Source organism: Schistocerca piceifrons, chromosome 3 (assembly GCF_021461385.2).
Source record: "Schistocerca piceifrons isolate TAMUIC-IGC-003096 chromosome 3, iqSchPice1.1, whole genome shotgun sequence".
NCBI classification, from domain to species: Eukaryota; Metazoa; Arthropoda; class Insecta; order Orthoptera; family Acrididae; genus Schistocerca; species Schistocerca piceifrons.
Genome location: NC_060140.1, coordinates 873,555,918 through 873,576,598, shown reverse-complemented (window position 1 = coordinate 873,576,598; position 20,681 = coordinate 873,555,918). Strand labels below are relative to the sequence as shown.

General features: G+C 38.4%; 1 protein-coding gene across 1 annotated transcript in view; it reads right to left on the bottom strand.

The window, feature by feature from the left end:
* Positions 1-20,681, bottom strand: part of LOC124789334 (tuftelin-interacting protein 11) — a 150,423-nt gene that overhangs the window by 118,532 nt on the left and 11,210 nt on the right. Inside the window, exon 2 of the mRNA XM_047256653.1 lies at positions 17,323-17,450. Coding sequence (XP_047112609.1) covers positions 17,323-17,431 — 109 coding nt within the window. The 5' untranslated portion in view covers positions 17,432-17,450. The remainder of the gene's footprint in view (positions 1-17,322; positions 17,451-20,681) is intronic.

Below are 20,681 nucleotides of genomic sequence, written 5' to 3'. Positions count from 1 at the left end.
GTGTAGGATTTGAAGGTTAGTTTTAATGTCTGTTATGGAATGTTTATTATCTGCTAGATGGGTAGCAAAAGTGGATCTATTTAAGTTGTTTAGGCGAAGTGCATCAGTGTGCTCTTTGTATCGGATCTCAAAATTTCTACCTGTTTGCCCTATGTAGTAGCAGGAGCAGCTGTCACATCTTAATTTATATATACCAGATTTTTGGTAGGGTGTGCTGGCTCTTTTGGTGTTGTGGACTATTTTGTTCTGTATTTTGTTGTTAGTGTGAAAACTTATTTTGACATTATGTGGTTTGAATAGCTTAGCAAGTTTGTATGAGATATTGCCGAGAAACGGCATACAAACGAATTTGGTTTCTTCTGCTACTGAGGTCTGGCTTGCTGGTTTTGCTTTGTTAGATATAATGTTTTTATCTAATTTTTCAATTATGCTTGGGTCATAAGCATTGTTTGATGCTATTGTTTTTAATATATTGATTTCATATCAATATATTAAAAACAATAGCATCAAACAATGCTTATGACCCAAGCATAATTGAAAAATTAGATAAAAACATTATATCTAACAAAGCAAAACCAGCAAGCCAGACCTCAGTAGCAGAAGAAACCAAATTCGTTTGTATGCCGTTTCTCGGCAATATCTCATACAAACTTGCTAAGCTATTCAAACCACATAATGTCAAAATAAGTTTTCACACTAACAACAAAATACAGAACAAAATAGTCCACAACACCAAAAGAGCCAGCACACCCTACCAAAAATCTGGTATATATAAATTAAGATGTGACAGCTGCTCCTGCTACTACATAGGGCAAACAGGTAGAAATTTTGAGATCCGATACAAAGAGCACACTGATGCACTTCGCCTAAACAACTTAAATAGATCCACTTTTGCTACCCATCTAGCAGATAATAAACATTCCATAACAGACATTAAAACTAACCTTCAAATCCTACACACTGTAGACAAGGGATTCAAGATGGATCTTCTCGAACAATTAGAGATTTTTACCCACAAACATAATTCCCCACATACCATTTTAAATGAGCAGACAGAATTGGCGAATAACTCCTTCTTTCAGAATTTTAAGGATTCTTTGAACTTAAAAAACTAAACAGTCATTCAGAAACAAAATGCCCCCCCCCCCTTCAGCTCTCTTCTCTCTCCACATCACCCTCTCAACCCCCCCCCTCTCCTTTTTCCTATACACCCCCCACCCCCCCACCGCCAACTCCTTTTCCACACCCTTTCAAGTACCAGCATTACTTATTATTTCAAGTTAACCATCAACCTCTCATCCCAGACATCATATGCCAAGATCAGCCAATGGAAGGAGCAAGAACTTAGCTGTCATAATACTCTCAATACCAATAATCTTAAATGTAACTGAAATATAATGTAAAAAATCTAGTTTTATATACCTGCTAAAATTGCACAGTTAATTTATAAATAAACATTTTACTAGTTTAAGCTAATTTACATTTATTTTCTATGTAATAAAGACAAATCTCTTGTCAGTGTGTGTGATGACTAATAATGCCTCTGGTCAACTTGAAATCTTTGATACTGTAGTTATATTGCAATCTTTGGCTTGTTTATAATGTGTAAATCCTGTATTCGTATCTGTGGCTAAGTGTGTTCAGCGATGTTTACGAAAAACAAGATATATGTTTCCAACAGTGCCTCATAAAAGTAATATACATCTAGTGAAAGTTTTAACTTGTGAAATTGTGAAAAACAAGACACAATGGTTTCAAAAATACGTCCTAAAAGAGATATATATACCTGCAGAAAGATTTATCTGTAAGTAACACCTCAAAACGTAAATTAAACTGTAAATATTTCGTGTAACTGTACCACATGTAGTGATTATTTGCTCTTATACGTTAAACATAAATTATGCTGTAAATATTTCGTGTTACTGTACCACATGTAGCGATTATTTGTTCTCGTTTCTGTCTAGCCACAGATACTCAACCACCCACACAATGGGTACAAAAAAGCACTAAATGTATATACCATCTGATGATGAGTTGCTAGGCAGCTCGAAACCGGTCATGGTTAAATAAAATACATCTACATAAAAGGCGACTGGTTGCAGTAATTTCTGAAAACCTTTTCACACCACAGTCGCAGTGTTCCACATCCACAATGGATAAAAGTCTGAAAAGGTTATGTAACACAATGCATAATAACCTAACATAACAGAGCACTTGACTTACACATTCAGACAGCATTAGACTTTAATCATTGTCTTCAACTGTATAAATAATTACAAATTACAGTGAGTTTATAAAAATACTATATAGTCATCCAAACACTGCTTCAAAATGTGATAATCGTTTTTTGTGATTTCAGGCATTCAGCTGCAGGTAAATCGACCAATGAAAACAAATTCCAATGTATACAAAAGACACAACAAGACTTCTATACTTTTAGTTATGATCAACAGTCAGCACTGTTAGTACAAAACTGTGTAAAACTTGAGCACATAGACATTGCAGTTTTTCTCATTTCTTAACAGTGCCGTCAGCTGGCACTTACCAGATTTGTCAAAAGATATTACGTCATGCTTATAACACAGCTTCTCATCAAATACAGAAATTGCAAGAGATAATAAAAAGTTCAGAGTCATTCTGTGACAAGAGGAGCAAAGACAAAAATCAGCCTTATGCTATACCTGACCATGTAAAAAAGCTATGCGAAATCACATATGATCGTTGTCAAAACAAGAAACTCATTATCATTGCCACAAATCCGAAAAAAGAGTTGTTTGTCTGCTGATCTACATTTAAAAAATATGTTTGATATTTTAGAGAACAACATCCTGAATATAAATGCAACACACATACAGAGAGATTTTTCACTCAGATTTCAATCTGCAATTTGGTCTCCCCAGAGCAGATTCCTGCTCATATTGTGACAGGTGTACTTGGGTATTATGTCAGCACAAGCAGATGAGAGAGATTAGCTACTGAAGTTCACAGTAAATTACATCATTCCGTGGCTGAAGTAGCTTGTAAAGCAATGAAGGAAGATGAAAACAAAGCCAAACAAAGTCCTAACTACATTGTACTTTACATGGATTTACAGCAAGTGCTTTTCTGTCCTGTATTGTCCCACTCCTCAGAATTATATCAACGGCAGTATTCATGTTATAATCAAGCCACACACAATGCTGGAACTAATGATGCAACAATGTGCTTTTGGCATGAAAGTGTGGGCAGGCACGGATCAACCGAAAGTTCTTCGTATATTAAAGTGCATCACCTCAAACTATCAGCCCCTTGCTCGGGGAGAAGAAAAGACGAATTATTTGGTCTGACAGATGCATAGGGCAAAACAATAATTGGCTTATGTTGTCACTTTGGCAATACTTAAAAACTCTGGGATATTTTACAACAGTCAATCTAAAGTTCTTGGTATCAGGTCAAAGTTTTCTGGAGTGTGACTGAGACTTTGTCCTGATGAGGGTCAAAAGAAACATCATACTGTGCATGTTCCTAAACATTCAATAGAGGTTATTGCTTCACTAAGGCCAATGAAACCTTTACTTGCATATGATACGCAGCCTGAGGACTTCAAAGATTTGAGTGACTTGGAACATCCGCTGAGCAGGGTTCCGAGCCTCAAAATAACATCATCACATTGGCTGCAGATATCAGCAGATGATCCAGGAACAGTTCGTATGAGAATCAACCAAAATGTATTACACCCCTGGTATGCATATTCCATCTTAAAGGTATCACAAGGGGTTCGAAATACATACTCTAAGCCTTACAGTGCACCACTAACCGAAATTCCTCTTCTTTATTCTCAGCTGTTGCCAACAAAGGAATGCATACTACAATAAACAACTTTCAGTGAGATTATTTCCTCTGCACTACACATAAAATATTGACAGATCTATAAAAATTTAGTATTGACAATGTTTTGTATGAATATTTTGTTGAATATTGTGGTTAAATACAATCATTTATATACTGTTGTTGGTTACAACCTTGTCCTTTTGTAGAAGTTCACGACCTTGTTCTGTGTCAAGATGGTATTTTTTCCATTACTTCGTTTTTTATTTACATGTGACCTTTACAAGTGGTTGTTAGTCAAATAATGAAGTCAGTACACTTGTTTCATTGTAATTTTGGCTTGCAAAGTATAAACGTTTATGCAATATAATGTTTTCCTTCTTCCTGAAAAAAGTTACTCTTGTTGGTTACAACCCTGTTCTGGGCAGCTATTCAATTGCAAGCACCATTTTATTATTTTTTTTTTCCTAAAATAAAATAATCAATCACAATCCCCAAGCAGATCCTTTTTATGTCTTTTCACTGTCTCAAAAAAAATTCCAAACTTTGCCTATTTTTTGCTCATTTGAATGAGAACCTGGTCCCAAGTAAAGTTATTTTTTTTGTGAAACATGGCTGGCCGGACAAACCTTTGAGCCTTGCTTCCGATTCTTTGAGAAATTGTTTTGCATTACAAAATCATCTTTCTGTTTGGGACGGAGTGCTGCTGTTAGCTACAGAGGGCACTGCTCTCTGAGTTGTAGTCTCATCTGCCCTTCAGTGTGAGGTTATGGGTTTATTACATGTGGACCATTGGGTTGCGTCATGTACAAAAGTGTCAGCTCTCGATTTTTGGCCAGGTGCTGATGGAGAAATAGCCCAAGTTGTTGCAGCCTGCTCACAGTGTGCCACCTCTCAGGCAGCTCTCCATGCTTCTTCAGCACTGTGGCTGGATCCACAGCAGCCTTGCGAACAAATTCATGTAAATTTTGCAGGACCTTTTCTGAATTTCTGCTGGCTCATTGTAATTTATGGTTCTAAGTTTCCGTTTCGGGTGCGCTGCCTGTCCACTTCTGTGACGGCAACAATTTATGCTTTGTCAAAAATTTTGGCAATGGAAGGTCTTCGTATGCTTTAGTTACCAACAATGGGCCCCCGTTCATATCTCAAGAATTAGAAGACAATTGTAAAAAAAAAGTGTGTTGTTCACCATGTCACGGCTACCCCTTTTCACCCTCAATTGAATGGGGAAGCAGAAAAACTAGTGCACACATTTAATACTCAGATGAAAAAATATGTTTTAGATGTGTCACCGGAAGTAGCTCTTGACTGGCTCCTCAGCCTGTATAAGTTCATCACTATTGGCAGTAAGAGTTCGGCAAACTTGTGGCACAGTCGTCAGCCCCCAATTCTGCTGCATCTGCCTCAGTCAATGCCAGGCCATCAACCGGCACCGCCACCCTTTGAGCTCACAGGTTTGGCCGTCAGCTGAAAAGGGTGTCGGTGTTAAGAGTACCTGTGGCCGAAGACTCTTGTGTCATTCACATGGATAAGGGGAGGATGTCACAACGCACTGACCAGCTTTCACTTCGCAGGGCAGCTGCGCACCGAGTGTACCTCCGCTGTCCCCAGAATCCTCCAACTGTGTCACCGCCACCTACATTGTGGCTGGTTCCGTCGTCATTCCTAACATTTTCATAAGTTTCTTCTGTGCTGTGGATGCCCCCTTCAGCTGTCAGCGGACCCTGGGTGACCCTGGCTCCTGCACTGTTGCAGCCAACACCGCTGCTGCTGCTGCTGCTGCTGCCTCCACTGCAGTTGGTGCCACCTGCTCCGCCACCTTTGCCACAACCTCCTTCCCTGGGGTTGGACTCAGGTGAGGAAATGAATGCTGCACAAGCTTTGCGTGTCATACTGTATGGCCTCTCACAGGGGAGTGGGGCACCGCACCTTCCCCACTCGCACCACTTCCGACCCTAAGCACCAATGGCATCTCGTTACATGACCCAACAACCTATGTCGACTACAGAAGAAATGGACATGAGCACAGTGCTCAATTCTTCGCAAAGGAAAAGGAGTGCTACAACTACCAATTTTGTGTGCGCACCACTTCATAGTTTGCGTGTTAAGTTTTGCTTGATTTGGCCACTAGAGAGACAGCTGCTGAGAAAAGTGGTACTTCTGCAGCAGGTGACAACAATGTCTGCAATCAAGGTGAAACAGAGAGCAGACAAGTCGCAACATTCTGGGAAGTGGCAGAGATGTATTAGGCAATGGCAGTGGAACTGAGGGCAAGAGTATACTACAAGGAAGGGCATAAGAGTTCTAGTTCTAAGACTTCCTGCAAACACCCCTGCTACAAAATGCAGCGCCATGAACAACTTGAAGAAGATACAGAAAACATATTTCATTCCTCCTGGAATCTTAGTGACTATAGCTAGCACAATATGTATCTTCAGAGGCTTTTTGAGCCATGTCCGATTATGAGGTCTTGGAAAAGAGGTGGTTCCAGATATCCTACAAGTGTTAGTTTCAAATATTTCTTGGGACTGAGTAAGATATGTAGGGGTGCATCAGAAATATTTTCTGAATACCTTTCAAATTAGTGGGAAAACGCTATAACATTACGCATACATAGGCAAGCGATTTGGCTGCCTGAAAGTGATATGAGGAAGGTGAAATTGTTGTATGGCAGAACACTAGAGGGCCCAGAGCTCAGGGTGGGGTGCAGCAGGTCCGGCTAGGTGACCGGTACAGCCAAGGCCAATTACAAAAGTGAGCAGTGTCGCCGGAAATGTGTAAATCCCAGAGCTGAAAATTTTGACAGCTGTTGCTTACATGGTATTTGTGCAGGAGACAATGCTACAAGAAAAGGTGGCGTGTCAGGCAAGGTGAAAGAGAGCTTCTTACAGCTCTTCAAGAACCTATAATAATTAACAGCTAAGTATTAAAGCATGTCTGAATACATCTGCAATCTAAAATAAAATGAGGTGCATCCAGTGACACAACAATATTTCAATACCTTGAAAACCACAGAAGTTAATATTTCATAGTGAATAAAAATTTTCACAATGAACCTCTGAATTAATAACTTTTAAACACTTCATGTGATTTCAACATACAGTATTTCGGATGATAGCATTGCTCTATAGCTGACATCTCTGAAAGCTAAGTATTGTGTTTATCTTGTTTCTTGATTTACTATGTTTTTAAAAACTTTTCATAATGCAAATGTTTGTCAGAACATTGTCTCCTCCATAACTACAGAGCAAATGAATACAGCATGAATAGCACACATTTTGTCATACTTGCATATTTACTTAATGAACAGTTTACTATTTTGCCAGTAACTTCATTTAAATATTAATTACAACTGACAATACAAAAGCACAGTAATTTAAGAAGTGGTCAGTTACGTGTATTAGCTGACACCTCCTTTGTAAAAGAGTGCCAAAAGGAGCTTCTGACAAGCAGGTCTAAATTACTGTTTAAACAATGTTTAGTGATAATCTGTTGTTATTTGTTGTGAGCACACTTTTGCAAGAATACTGGCTTATTTATTATTGGACAAACATTTATTTATATTTATTGTGAATGGTCTGAATGTGAACAAATATTTATAAGACCTCTTTATTTAAATATTGTTGTAATGTAATAGGTTCATCTGGTAAGCAGTCAAGTTGAGTCAAATGATGTCTGTAGAACATAACGACAATGTATTTTTGGTGGGGATGGCCTTCAGCCAATTGAAAAGCAGACAACAGCAGAACACTATGGGAGTCAAGAGGAGACTAGAGCTTTCTAAGTGAAGAGCTCATTACCTGTATGTGGTAATGAGTAGTATTTGATCATGGAGGTATCTGATACTGGGTGCTGAATGGCCACTACTATACTTAAACTTCTGAAGGACTTTATATTTTGAGAGGCGTGAATGTGCTCGAGAGTGGGACTCTCAAATTTTTCCACTTGTATCATGGAAATGAGGATAGACAAAGTACAAGTTAATAGTCCTTGTATCACATGTGATAATTTTTATATCATCAAGTTGAACTCTTTTAACTGTTTTGAGTGGGTGAATGTTAAATGTATTGTGATTGCGAACTGGATGTAGTTTTCGCGTATTTTTGATTACTATTTAGTCTGGGGATTTTGCCACCATTCTCGTAATGCTCTTAATATGACTTTACTGCATTTGATAACAGTATTTTCTGTCTATATTTCAAATAAATATCCTAGGACCATTTTCTGTTTATTTGAGATGTCCTTTCTTGAATAAAAATTATTCAAATTAATTCTCTGTCCCCCTCCCTACCCCATGGACCATGCTGTTGATGGGGTGGCTTGCGTGCCTCAGCGTTACAGATAGCCACACCAAAGGTACAACCACAACAGAAGGTTATATGTTGAGAAGCCAGACAAACGTGGTTACTAAAGAGAGGCAGCAGCATTTTCAGTAGTTGCAAGGCCAACAATCTGGATGATTGACTGTTCTGGTCTTGTAGCATCAACCAAAATGGCCTTGTTGTGCTGGTACAGCATAGTAAATGCATTATCATAGCCAAGATAGACACAAAGCCCACACCCACCACAACAGGACAAGTTTACTTACCAACTAGCTGCACAGATGATGAAGAGACTGAGGAAATTTATGATGAGACAAAAGAAATTATTTAGATAGTTGTAGGAGATGAAAATTTAATTGTGACTGGGGACTGGAATTTGTTAGTAGGAAACGGAAGAGAAGGAAAAACAGTAGGTGAATATGGACTGGGGGAAAGGAGTGAAAGAAGCAGCTGCCTGGTAGAGCATAATTTAATCATCGCTAACACTTATTTTAAGGAACATTAAAGAGGGTTGTATTCGTGGAAGAGACCTGGCGACACCAGAAGGTTTCAAGGAACCAGATTTTAAATTGTAAGACATTCACAGGGGAATGCGGACTCTGACCACAATTAATTGGTTGTGAACTGTGGATTAAAGCTGAAAAAAATGGGAAAAGGTAGGTACTAATGGGAGTGGGACCTGGATAAGTTGAAAGAATGTTGTCGAGAGCTTCAGAGGGAGCACCAGGCAACATGCTCGGAAAGGAACATAGTAAAAGATGAATGGCTAGCTTGAGATGACAAGGGAGATGTACTTGAAAGCAATATAGAAAGGGAAGTGGATGTAGATGAAGATGAGGTGGGAATATGATACTGTGAGAAAAATTTAACAAAGCCCTGAAAGACCTAAGTTGAAACAGGGCCTTGGGAGTAGACGATATTCCATCAGAACTACTGATAACCTTGGGAGAGCTGTCCATGACAAAACTCTTCCATCTGGTGTGCAGGATGTATGAGACAGGTGAAATACCCTCCGAGAATAATGTAATAATTCTAATTTCAAAGAAAACAGTTGCTTCACAGGTGTGAAAATCACCAAATATCAGTTTTATAAATCTCGTGGTTGTAAAACACTAACACAAATTCTTTACAGAAGAATGGAAAAACTAGTAGAAAAGCAGACCTCAGGGAAGATCAGTTTGGATTCCCGAGAAATGTAGAATGGGAAGCAATACTGACCTCATGACTTATCTAACTGAAGATAGGTTAAGGGAAGGCAAACCTACATTTATAGCATTTATAGATTTTGAAAAGCTGTTTATAACTTATAGAGAAACCAGACAGAATTTATAAGAGTTGAGGGGCATGAAAGCATGACAGTGGTTGAAGTGGGGGTGAGACTTTGTAGCCTATCCCCAATGTTACTCAAAATGTATATTGAACAAGCAGTAAAGGAAAACAAAGAAAAAGTTGGAGTAGGAATTCAAGTTCAGGAAGAAGAAATAAAAATGTTGAGGTTTGCAAATGACATAAATCTGTCTGACAGAGCAAAGGACGTGGAAGAGCAGTTGAACAGAATGGTCAGTGTCTTGAAAGAAGCATATAAGATGAACATCAACAAAAGCAAAACAAAGATAATGGAATGTAGTCGGACTGAATCAGGTGATGCTAAGGGAATGAAATTAAGAAACAAGACACTTCAAGTAGTAGATAAGTTTTGCTATTTCGGTAGCAAAATAACTGATGATGGCCGGAGTAGAGAGGATACAAAATGTAGACTGGCAATAACAAAAAAAGAGAAGAAGAGAAATATGTTAACATAAGGTATTTGTCTGGAGTGGTGCCGTGTATGGAAGTGAAACATGGACGATAAACAGTTTAGACAATAAGAGAATAGAAGCTTTTGAAATGTGGTGCTATGGAAGAATGTTGAAGATTAGATGGGTTGATCACATAACTAACGATGCAGTACTGAATAGAATTGAGGTGACAAGAGATTTGTGGCACAACTTGATCAAAATATGGGATCAGTTGATAGGACACATTCTGAAACCTTAATAGGTCACCAGTTTAGTAGATGAGGGAACTGTGAGGGATGAAAACCATAAAGGGAGACCAAGAGATGAATACAGTAAACAGATTCAGAAAGCTGTAGGTTGCAGTAGTTATTTGGAGATAAAGAGGCTTGCACAGGATAGAGTAACATGGAGAGCTGTTATCAAACCAGTCTTCGGACTGAAGACCATACGCGGGGCATGAAAGCAGACGTGTGACTCGACCCTATGACTACATCAAGCTATTCTTTGTAAACAGAGCCGTGCATAGCCCAAGTACCTAAAGTAGCCACAGTAAACACACAACTGGTTGCTGTTTAGAAGAGCAACTGCAGTAGTAATAGCCATTAGGTACTGTCGCAAGGCAATATAAAAGCATAAATGAAAATGAATTTTTTGGTGTATTGGATGTCCAGTTTAGGAAGTGAGCACCAAATAAAATTGATGACACTAAAATTTTGAACATATAGCATCTTTCCAGATCCATTATATTCAAGGGAAGAATCCGAAAAGGAAATATCTCCACCAGGATTTAACAATGCGAAAAAATGTTCGAGTTGTATGTAAAACACTGTGAAGACTAACATGAAATCGCACTGAAAAATAAAAGCTATAGATAGGAAGGGGATTTCAAGAGCTACTTCATAATTAGTGCATCCTCTTAAAGCACATACCTCGACACACAGTAAAATAACCTTATATTCAGATTCTTGTACGACATTATAGCAACCATAAAATGTCATTGTCTCTCATGAACTTATGTCACGATTCGAGCATGATCACAAATTCTTGGTATCTGGGCATTCCTACTTACTTAGTGATAGTGATTTTGGTTTGTAGAAATAGCCAGTAAGAAAATTTCATATATGTACACTCCAAATGACTGGAGGGACATCATTAGAAAAGCAAAGCAAAGAAAGCATCAACCAAATTTGAGGTAAGTGAAATTAAATTCTCAGATCCCATATTCACCAGAAATTCAGAGTTTCAGTAACAAACAGGAAAATAATGATGGTTATGACATCAACTGGCCGACAGAAATGGTTATATTATGAAACAGAATCTTCTTTTACTGTGATGTTTAAGCAGACTCTGAAACCTGATGTGTAATACAGAGTGTATACGTGGACAAGGAAAAAAATTTCCTGGATTTCCTGGTTAAAAATACACTTTCTCCCAGGTGAAAACATACTTTTTCCCTGTTAACTGACAGTATATTTTCTCTCGGAACTCTATAAGTCCTTTGAATGATTATGGTTTTCTACACAGGAGTAGAATTTCCCGGCACTTTATAAAACTAAACACAGGGAAAAAACGCGTTTTGGAAGGATCTTTGATGTGCAGCAACATATACGCTGCATATTTTCGTATTACGAAAGCATAAATTCGAATTCCATCAAACACCGCGTGTTACTTTCCGAAGCACTGAAATCAAGATTGCGATGCGCTTTTGTAAGCCAGTCGTAGCTCATGTCACGTGATCTCACATGCCGATGACAGCGGGTATTCAGAGCTTAGGACACGTGATGTAGTCAGCCAACAGCAACATCATTGTTAATTAGCGCGAACGCACAAATAGAAAAAGTTAATGGTTTAAATTAACCCAGATAACCCTGACGTCCTTCTGGAAGGACGACATAACTCACTGTTGAAATTATTTATTTTTGCGAATAATGCATTGTTGCAACGGACTGTGACGCATTGTTATATGAAGTAGGCAGTCAGTTGCGCGCTGCGACAGTCAGTTTGACGATGTCGTTTATAGTGAGTGAGAAATTGTGTCTTGAAAATAGGGCCGATTTTGCTGTGGACGAACTGACCTACCTTGTCATCGATGGATAAGTATATTTTCTTTCATATTGTGTCAATAATTCTGAAACTTGTCATATAATATCTTAAAGAATTAACCTATATTATTTATGGGCTCATATTACGATTGAAAGTTTTGTCAGTTGTAATTCAATAATGTTTTCAACCGTCCTGCCAGAAGGAAGTCAGGGTAATATGTTGTCATTTTGTACTCACAGAAAACGATGTACACTTATGGAACTTTTGGACATGTTAGAATCAAAAGATGAGGAAATACCTAATACTGGTGTGAATATTAACATTACACCCTCCTCTAAATTCAACTGATGACGTAACAGATGAAGATTCAGGTGCTGAAGAAAATCCAAGTGTAGATAAATTACCAGCAAGTCAGCTCAATGCTACTGTGCTACATGACCTAAAAGAGAGGGGCGTGGAAGCAACAGGAACAATAAGAGGAAACAGAGTTAAAAATTGTACTCTATCATTTGTAGATAAAATGATAAAAGAAAATAGAGAATCATATGAAATTTGTTCTGTCTCAGCATCCGGGATTTCCATTGTACGTTGGAATGACAACAATGTTGTTACTGTAGCCACCAACTTTGACAGAGTGCAAACACTACGCTTTGTAGCAAGATTTTCCAGGGAACAAAAGAAAAGGATTAGCGTGCTTCAACCTAACTTGGGAGGCATAGATCGATCTGACCAAAATGAATCCCTGTATAGATGCTCTATAAGAGGGAAAAAGTGGTATTTCCCAATCACTGCACATTTTATAGACATTGCAGAGCAAAATGCCTGGGATCTTTACAAGCACAACGAATAACCCATAGATCATCTGACATTTCCTCGTCGAATTGTCACTGCAATTCTTGAAAGTAACAAAAGAGTCACTACCAGCAGAGGATGTCCTAGAAAGAGGGCGAAACTAGATTCTAGATTTAATGGAAGAGAACATTATGTTGCTGAATTACCAACGGACGAGATAACAAAAAAGAAGAAGCAGCTGAAATGTCGAAGTTGCCACAAAAAAACTACTACTATGTGTGTAAAATGTGACGAACCACTTCATGTTTGTTGCTTTTTGTCTTATCATACTAGTGCATAAAATATGTGTATAGGTTATTTTCTTTGTTTTTTGTATTTATTAGCTGTTTTAGCCCATAATTCAAATTTATTTATGTTTATTTGAAAGTATAAAAACCAAAACAAGTTAATTGTACAATGTCATATGCTTTAAAAACATGTTCCCTTATTGTCCTGACGTCCTTCTGGAAGGACGCCCATTTTTGGAAATACTAAATAAAAATAAATACTCAAAATTGTTTTCACTTTCTTCCTTACAACCTTGTGAATGAATGTAGATAAGATATAAATCAATTTTTGAAAAACAAATAATTCAGGACTAAATGGGTTAATATACATAGTGTTGCTACACGAAACACAAGGCTTTCACATATAATATTGGTCTGTAAGATTAATATGCTGCAAGAGAAGTTAAGCTTTCACATACAATGTTGGTCTTTTATGCGCGTATTACAATTTAAGATATATCAAACAAATGAGATCGTAAAATTTTTAATAACGACTTAAATGTCTGATGATCTGGGCTCGAAATTCATCTAAATGGCTCGCCATCAGAGTTGATTTTTAAATGAGAGTCAAACGCTCTGTGATTTAAGAAATTCATCGTACATTATCACACATAGCTTGCCAGAATGGTACCTTGATGGTAACGCTTTTCAAACCACCATTCGGAATATTTTCCCGAGACCTGTTAGAAATAGGGTCGTTTCTGCAGTTACCAGAAAGCGCCAGATGACAGGCGTCACCGTGCTTGCGCAGCTACGATGTCACAGGGAGCCCGTATGTTCATACATGCAAAGCATTAAAAGATCGTACATTATGTCATAGAAGAAACAAGACATCACAGGATACTCCAAGAGCATCGGAATTTCGAGACCCATACTAAAATGTCCACATTTAAAGTGCACATTTGTATGTCCATATTCCCAGTTAAGTAGGCCACGACCTGACATTAAGCTTTTCAATGTAGTTTTCGGGATGTAAATTTTCTTGGAGTACCAGTACTGTGTTATCTCATGTTTGGTTCTTTATTATGGCATTATGTCATATGTGCTAGAAGTTGAAAACGTGCACTTGAAATGCAACGAACAGTGTGTGGAATTAAAAAGAAAATTTCTTTAGCAAACCGACAAAAATAACTTCATTGTTCTGCAAGGCAATTTATTCTTGACTGTCAGAAAGGTGGAAATCAGAAATCTGTTTTGTTTTCATTTGACGTGAGAGCAGTAAACGAAAAAAGCAAAATCACTAAATGTAAATACGGGTCACGTGGAGACTACCCACTACCCCACTGTAACTCAGACTGCTCTGCGCATCAGCCCCGGATCTACAATATTTCCGAACCGGTGCAATACCCCGCCACTCCCTTGAATGTTTGAGATAGGACGTCAAAAATTTTTAAAAAATCAAATTTTCAAAAATATGTGCATTTTGTAGCGCACATTTTTCTGAAGAGTCTGATGCATAAAACGTGTGTTCGAGGAAATGTAAGACATGTTATTTGGTCGTAAATGTGCCAAAGGGCAGTGCCTCGCCTCCTCACACAGCATTCTTCTGTCGTACGTCAGTGTGCTTCGCTCTGTGGAATTGTATATTTTGTAATGAATGCCATCAAACCATATTCAGGACAGTGGAAATTAAAATGTCCTGTGGTGCCTCTCCTGCTTACAATTGGCCGGTTTGAAATCTGGTCCCTCTTCAGAAAATTTGCACTCTTTATTCCCTGTCAGCTAACAACTTGCTGCCCTGTGTGACATAAAGTTAAATACAGGATACATAAACCCAGTAAAGACATGAGACAAGCAAGACAATACAAACTTCTTCAATCCTTAGCTCCTAGAATTTTTTTCTCTTTAATCTTGCTACAGCTTTACATGGCGTACTTTCCTATCTGCGAAAGAATCTATTACCTCATCAAAGTTCGTGAAATATTTTGCTACATGAAAAGTCAAAATGTCATTGTCTAATACTGAAAAAGCTGTTAATGCAAATAGGACCCAAGACTGGTGTGGTTTCCTGATCTGATTACGTCTATTTTGTCACTCTCTGCTAGATAAAACGAAACAGGCCTTTCTAATACTGCAACAATTGTAATACACGCCAAATAAACGAGACTGTTTTGGCACAAACGGTCTTTTTTGTAACGACAGAATATAATTCACAAAGTACCAATATCAAATGCCTATCAGGCCTACTACAAGCAAAAAGCCTTACATTAGGAAGTAGTTTCACACTTCATTCATACGCTGCAGTTTCTCAAGTATGAGATCGAAAAGTAGTAGTACGAAATTTTTATACGAACTTGGAATCGTCATATTGTTCCATAATTTATATCATGTCCCCGTTTCTTCTCCTTCCTCGTTCTAACAAGCTGTCTTGTTAGCACTAGTTCTGTAACTGTTCCTGCCAATGTCAAAGCTTATTCGCAGGTTAACTCCACTAATTCTGTCAGAATCACCGGTTTAGTTATCCCGCGATTATTCTCCGGTAAGGCGTTGCTACATGTTTGTACAACGCGTATTCCGAGCTTCTTCCAGAATAGAATTTAAAGCGGCTGCTAGCCGGGGATTGTACAGCTGGCCCTTACTAGTATAGCGATCTGCCCAAAAATTTTCTGTCAAACTTTCATTTTCTTGGATACACCGAGAAGGTAATAAGTAATCTTTATTACCTGTTATTCGTTTATTTCCACTCCTGTAGTCTGAATCTATGGATTTAGCTAGTAATTATAACAATGCTCATCATTCGCAAACCCAATCAACCGCACAATCAGACAGCGGTTGCCATTCATCCGTTCGGCCTTACTCTGCTCAGCTCGTATAGCCCCTTTTGTCTGTAGGAAACTTGGTTTCTACATGGGACAAGGATTACCCTGACAGAGACATCATGTACACTATGCACACATTCACAAATCAACTTACAATTGATTCAGAAATTAACTTAGAATGTGTTCAAAAATGTTCAAAAACTGACGGGGATGCATTTCAAAGTCATATGAATAATCGATGGACTAACGTGCGCTGGATGCTAGTCGCTTTGTGAAACAAGGTTTTTTCCCTCAATAGTATGAATTTGCCCCCCCACCCTCCTCCTAGAACTGGGCCTGCTGCGCATGCAAGAATCTAGCAGCTTGGGTGCTCCAGTAAAATTTTTCCCGGTAGCATCTACCTGCTTGCTGCGACTGCTTATTACACAGCCAACAGCGACATTTCTGTAGCCAGAAGCGGGAAAAGGTACTACTCAACTGCGGATGCACACGATCCTGCTCGTAACTGCTAAAACGAATCTAATGTAAACAGTTATGACGCCACGTTCATCGGAGGCAATGTGTTGTTACGGAACATTGCATAGTCTTCCTAAAGCCTTTGATACATTTTGCTGTTGGCAGACACTGAGACTGGTTTGATGCAGCTCTCCATGCTACTCTATCCTGTGCAAGCTTCTTCATCTCCCAGTACCTACTGCAGCCTACATCCTTCTGAATCTGCTTAGTGTATTCATCTCTTGGTCTCCCTCTACGATTTTTACCCTCCACGCTGCCCTCCATTACTAAATTGGTGATCCCTTGATGCCTCAGAACGTGTCCTACCAACCGATCCCTTCTTCTAGTCAAGTTGTGCCATAGAACAATGTAACTTAAAAGACAAAAATGATATGTTCTAAACATGTGACAAAATATTTACTTATTTATTAGTACAAATACAACTGCAAATATAAAACTGGAAGCAAATAAGAAACTTCTAAATGTAACAAGTCTGGCAATTTTGTTATGTTACTTCTCTCATATTTTCCACATTCAGTTACTCCAATATTAAAGTCATTTACATGGATGCACACGTACAAAGCAAAAGTAAGGGGCAGCTGAGGGTGGAAATCTTGGATCACCCCACAAGGCATGTTCAAATTGCACATATAGTCTATTACTGCAAATGAATGTTAAATAATTAATTTTATTCATACCTCAGCAACTGTCCCATAATAATGAAGTGTATACTTTGTTATAGTGGGTGAAGTTTTAGAAGCCATACACAATGAAATAAAGTAGTGATATACAAAGATTAGTGTTATGTTATAGTGATCCCGGTGATCATGAAGGAATTGGCAGTACACTTTTTTCAGGTACCATCATGGCATGTTTAGGATTCAGATCATGCATTTATGAAATTGGCATACAACTGTTGGTTCATGACACCTGTTTCCTTGATGTAGTTTAGTATCATGTTCATAGGAAAGTTATTACTCTTATGCCATGAGCTACTTACCATATATCTGCTGATGCTTTGTTAGCCTCCTGGTAGGTCTATTAATATTGAACTCATGCTCCAAGTCATAATCAGTTATCTCAAATTTCTCTACCTCATCGTCTGACATTGTTTGTAATAACCCACAGCTGCAATTAAACAGAATAACAATAAAAAAATCACAAGCTATAAATAAGTACATGAAACATACTTCACAGTTGCGAATGCAAACACCCATCAGCTGCATAAGGTAATGACAACAATGAAAATTTGTGCCAGACGATGACTCAAATCCAGATTTCCTGCTTTACATGAACAGTCACCTTAACCGCTTTGGCTATCCTTGCACAACACTCACGGACAGACCCAAACTTCCATATGCCATTGTTCCTGCATCACAACCAGTACTCATCCATGCATTATGTAATTCCTGTACTGCGGACGACATTTTAATTGTAGGTCGCTGCCTGGTATCGGCAGATAAATACAACACTGCAGTGCTTGTGCTGTTAAGAACAGTGCAATGTTCCTTCGGACAGACTTTGCCTAATTTGTCTTAACAACGTAGGCTCTGCTTTATCATACCTATAAATAAGAGCCTCAAAACAAATACACACTGACTAACAAATTCCTTCCATATCATAATGATAGAATTATTGGCAGAAGTACACAAAGTTATGCAATCAACAGAAGCAAAGCAATGAATTTTTCATATTCATGAAATAAACAAAGGTAAATGAAGTACATGGTTTAACTTCGTGATTTCAAAGGAACAATCCCAGCATTCATTAAGAGATTTTACGGAAATCATCAAAACATTCCAAATCTGGGTGGCATCTGTTGGCTTCAGCAATTCACAATCAAGCTGACATTTTTCAAGCTAACACACATTGTGCTACACTACGCGTAAGTCTGTCAGCATTATCTTCATTGCAAAAAGTAATATAAAAGTAAGGGAACCCTTATATATGCTTTCAGCACACAGTGATACAAAAATGTGTCATACTGACCCGCTGCACCAGTTCATAGATTTTCCTCAACAGGACTTCCCACTGGCTCTAATCTAGACTCATCAAAGTTCATACCACCTGGACTAATACAAAAGCTTAGTCTTTCCTGTCTCTAGTGAACAAAAATACCTTGCTCTTCATGCCTCTGCCAACAGTTCTACCAATAATGACTACATATTAATTCTATGCAAAAATAGTGTCTAGCAAACAATGCAAGCCATCAGTGTATTTTCTGAAGTTTCACGACATATTTTACATAATTGGTGTTTGTGATGTTTTTATTTGTATGTCATTCATGTTCTTTACAGCATGTCATTTAGTTACTAGGGGGGCAGTGGCACAGATTGTGTTTCACAAAAGACGTACAGAGAGGAGGAGGAAGTGGGAGGTGACAGGGACAGGAGAGAGAGGGAGATATTTTGTGATCTGGTGAACCCAACAAATGTGAACTGATTTGTTTTTCTTTTTTTAACACATTGTGTATTATGTAAAAACCAAATAGTCCATGATCACAAGTACTTCTACTTGCGATCATACATTGTTTCCACAAGGCTAATCTGGGAAGTATGGTTACGAGAATTTTTTTGAAATAGAAAAAATGAATTTATTTTAGTAAAATTTACATGCATTGTAGTATAAGTCTTGAATTGTTTTTCCACATAATCATCATTTACCTCAAAACATTTTGTCATCCATGGGATGAGTTTTATGATTCCTGTGTCATAGACATCTCCCACAGCCTTTTTCAGCCAGTTCTTCACTTAGATTTTCATCTCATCACTGTCAGAAAAGTATTTTCATGAAGATGTTCCTTCTATTTAGTGAACAGGTGATGAACAGGTGATAGTCACTAGGTGCAAGATTGGGGTTGTGAGAGGGGTGGCTTAAAACATCGTAACCAAAAGAAGTCTACAACTCCTGTGTTACATGAGTGGTGTGCGGAACCGTGTTGTCATGAAGGAGACAGACTCCCATTATCAGCATACCACGTAGTTTGTTTTGTATAGCTCTGTATCTTCATGGTCTCACAATATCTTGCAGCATTTACCGTTTCACCTCTTCCCAAAAAATCAAAGATCGCAACCTCTTTTCTGTCCCAAAATACTGGCACCATGATATTCCGAGAATCGCGTTCAGTCTCAAAACAATCAAGAAATGCAGCACTAGCACTGATTCTGTTCATTTTGTGTACTTTGGTAAGCATCTTGAGCACCCATCATGCACACAACTTCTGATAATTTAGTTGATTAGTTACAATTTCATGAACAATAGTTCGTGAAATGCTTGGACAAACTGCAAGCAGGTTGTCAATTGTTGAATGGCGATCATCAGAGAGAAGATGTTCAATTTTCTTCACCACATGATCAGTCACAACAGATGACCTTCCACTTCTGCTTTCATCGTGAACCTCAGTCCTTTCAGAATTGAAATTCCGTACCAATTTTGTCACATACATCCTCTCCATAAACTGAAACAATTTTACGATGAATCGCAGCAACGTTCATGCCCTTAGCATTTAGGTAGCAAATTACAGTGTGCGTTTCACACTTGGCAGGAGCCAGAATGAGAACGCTCATTTCTAACAGTCACCAAACACTAACCAACAAACTACTGATCGTTGGGAATGCTCTTTCCTTCCACTGGATTCCCACTACACAGCAGTGGTACCAACTTCCCCCACAGACATTCCAGGCTAAGGCTACATGCCTCGCAACCGTAATTTCCGGATAACCCTTATGCACCTATATACACCATCTGCCACCCACGGTATAGTGCTTGGCAGTAGGCACCTTGTATCACTAGCAGTCATTTCCTTTTTCCTTCACAAAACAGAATGAGGGAAGAACTATTGTCTATATACCTATATACGAGCCCTAATTTGACTTAAATTCTTGGTCTTTCTGCAAAAAATATGTTAGAAGCAGCAGAACTGTTCTGCTGCCAACCTCAATGCCTGTTGTCTAAATTTTCTCAATAATGTTCCACAAAAAGAACATTTTCTTCCCTCCAGGGACTCCCATTTAAGTTCACAATGTGTCTCCATAATACTTGTGTGCTGATCGAACCTACAAGCAGCCCACCTCTATTTTTTTGATGTCTTTCTTTAATCCAACCTGCTCAGGATCCTGGACACTCAAGCAGTACTCAAGAAATGGTCACATTAGTGTTCTATATGCTCTTGCCTTTACAGATTAACCACATTTTCCTAAAATCTAAAACTCTTTCTATAAATCGAAGTCGACTATTAGGCTTCCCTATCATCGTCCTTACTTGCACATTCCATTTCGTATTGCTTTCCAATGTCACACAAAGATATTTAATCAACATGACTATGCCAAACAGGACACTACTACCGCTGTAGTCAAACGC